The sequence below is a fragment of the Sinocyclocheilus rhinocerous genome, unplaced genomic scaffold (genome assembly GCF_001515625.1).
Source record: "Sinocyclocheilus rhinocerous isolate Xijiao unplaced genomic scaffold, SAMN03320098_v1.1 scaffold72, whole genome shotgun sequence".
NCBI classification, from domain to species: domain Eukaryota; kingdom Metazoa; phylum Chordata; class Actinopteri; order Cypriniformes; family Cyprinidae; genus Sinocyclocheilus; species Sinocyclocheilus rhinocerous.
Window position 1 is genome coordinate 3,574,436 of NW_015628351.1, and position 2,616 is coordinate 3,577,051.

The 2,616-nt window shown below is 34.2% G+C and overlaps 1 protein-coding gene across 1 annotated transcript in view; it reads right to left on the reverse strand.

Moving 5' to 3' along the window:
- The window catches only part of LOC107737589 (solute carrier family 35 member C2-like), an 18,212-nt gene that overhangs the window by 13,243 nt on the left and 2,353 nt on the right, over positions 1 to 2,616 (reverse strand). Inside the window, exon 5 of the mRNA XM_016549141.1 lies at positions 731 to 803. Coding sequence (XP_016404627.1) covers positions 731 to 803 — 73 coding nt within the window. The remainder of the gene's footprint in view (positions 1 to 730; positions 804 to 2,616) is intronic.

Below are 2,616 nucleotides of genomic sequence, written 5' to 3' on the forward strand. Positions count from 1 at the left end.
AAAAAAAAAAAAAAAAAATTTTTGCCTGATTTATAATCGAGACTTCATCTGACAAAATCCCCATAGCCATAAGATAAAGACAATAGCTGTGCTGTGATTTTGGCTATATTTATATGTTACCTGTTCACTAAGGGAAAAAGTTAGAAGCAAAAGAATGTCTTTTTGGCTATTACATTAGGCGAGCTAACTACTGCTCCGCTAAACACAGAAACATCTATCAAGATAAACACACTCACTGGCAAAAAAAAATAAATTGGGTTAACATCTCACATGCAGTTTTCAAATTTTTCGTCTCACAGCGTGATCTCTCAGAAAAACTCTCACAGCATATTTATTAAAGAGCATTTTAACAGTCCTTTAACATGATCTAAAAACGTCTAATCTAAAATGTCTGCTGTTAAAACATATGTCATCATCCTTCACCACAGTTGGAATGCACTCTCTTTAAAATGTCTAAATGTCACACTCTATAACATGCCGTTCTCCAGTCTGGGGGTGATAATTATATGCGCACATACATAGAGATCACCCAGTTCAACAAAGTTCACATGAAAAGATGTCTTATTAAATACTGCACATTGCTGCCTATGGCTAACTTAACAATGCATCTTGATGTGGCCTTTATGTAAGTAAAATATATGATTAATGGGTCTGAACTAAAAATAGCTTCCTTTGAACAATAGCTTCCTTTAAGTCCTTTATTCAAGAATTGAGTGTATTTCACACTTACCGGCTCCTCCAGTTTGAAGACCAGAGAGAAAAAGAGAATGAAGAGAACAGCTGAAGACTTGGTCATGGTGTACCTAGAAGAAACCCCAAATTCCCAAGCAGTTTTAATTTAACTTGCTTTTTCTGAAGCAAACACCAGTGTTTGTAGGTCAAGTGTTCAGGTTTTAAGACGGGAATACACTACATGACTACTGCATAGATTTTGCCCCAATTTGTAGTCTGGAGGAGTTGAAATTAATTGCTAAAAGTCAGAGCCAGTCTGCAGATTTTGCATTTACAAAAATGTGATTGTGATTCATCAAATTATGTAAGAAAAAGAGTCCAACGAGACAAGTGTAGCAAACTGGTTGCCAGGAACAACACGAATACATTCATATATTTTTTATCATTTTAACAGTCACTGCATAATCCCATGACTGATTCAATCAATTAAGTATGCATTTAATGAAATATGCATTTAAAAACAGACAGCACATCTACATGTAAGACTAACAATATATACGAAATGTTTGAATGAAGTCTGTGGCTGTGTTCAAAATGGCATACTTGCTTACTGCCCAGTACACAGTATATACTGCCTACAATTTTTTAAGAATAGTGTGTGAAACAGTATACAATATGCAACAAAATGTTTCAGAGTAGTATGCTACCGTGTTGTCACATGACAAAAAATTATCCTTATTAATTCAGCACAGCTGTCGAGGTAGTTACCTTACAAATAAATGTGTGAACCATTTTTTTTACAAAGGCGTGTTAATAATTATGCATACTAGTAAACAATGCTATATTGCCCAATTGAACTCATCTCATAATTAATTAACTTAACATGTTGAACAGAACTGGATCAACATTAAGCTGTCTTTAACTGAACAATATTTTCTTTTTGGCAGTTACACTTAGTGGAAAAAGCGATATATTCTAGTTACACTAAGTGCAAATAATGATAAGTTTTGTTTATTTATATATTATATTACTACAATATTATTGTTATTTAATATCTTTGAAACAATCTATACTGTATAAAGTGCTATAGAGATAAAGGTGACGTCATTTGATTTGATCGGAAATGTGCTGTAGAAATTAAGTTACAATTTATGCCCTACTAACGATATTGTTTTTAGATACAGAGCAATAGTTTGTAGTTTACAGTAATATGTATATACATATAAAAGTATTACATTTATAATTACTATCCCCCGTCTCCAGTTCACTCACAATTTGAAGATGAAACATTACATGGAGCGTGTTGCGTTCTGGAAAACAGTATCCCATGCACTGTCTTCAGATGAATACATCAAATTTAAACAAATGTAGCAGGTAATCCAGGAATTCCATGCATACAGAAAATTCACATACTATTCACATTATACACACTGCATACTGCAATAAAGTAGGAGTTTTATGGTAGTATGCCATTCTGAACACTGCTTGTACTTGTACTGATTTCAATGTACTTGAGTTATATTTAGCAGATTCTGGCAAATATAGTAGGTCATCCGGGTATTCCATGCATATAGAAAATTTGCATACTATGCACAGTGTACATTCTGGATACTGCAGAAATAGTAAGAGTAGTATGACACTATGGCATTTCGAGCACAGCATGTACGTCTGTACTAGTACTTAAAGGGGTCATATGATGCGATTTCAATTTTTCCTTTCTCTTTGGAGTGTTACAAGCTCTTGGTGCATAAAGAAGATCTGTAAAGTTGCAAAGACTAAAATTTCTAATCCAAAGAGATATTCTGTGTAAAAGTTAAGAGTCAACCACGCCTACCTAAAACGGCTCGTTCTAACACACCCCACATGTCTACGTCACGATGTGAGAAGATTTGCATAACGCCGCCCAAACGTTCACGCAAAGAAAGAAGGCGTAACTTTTATTCT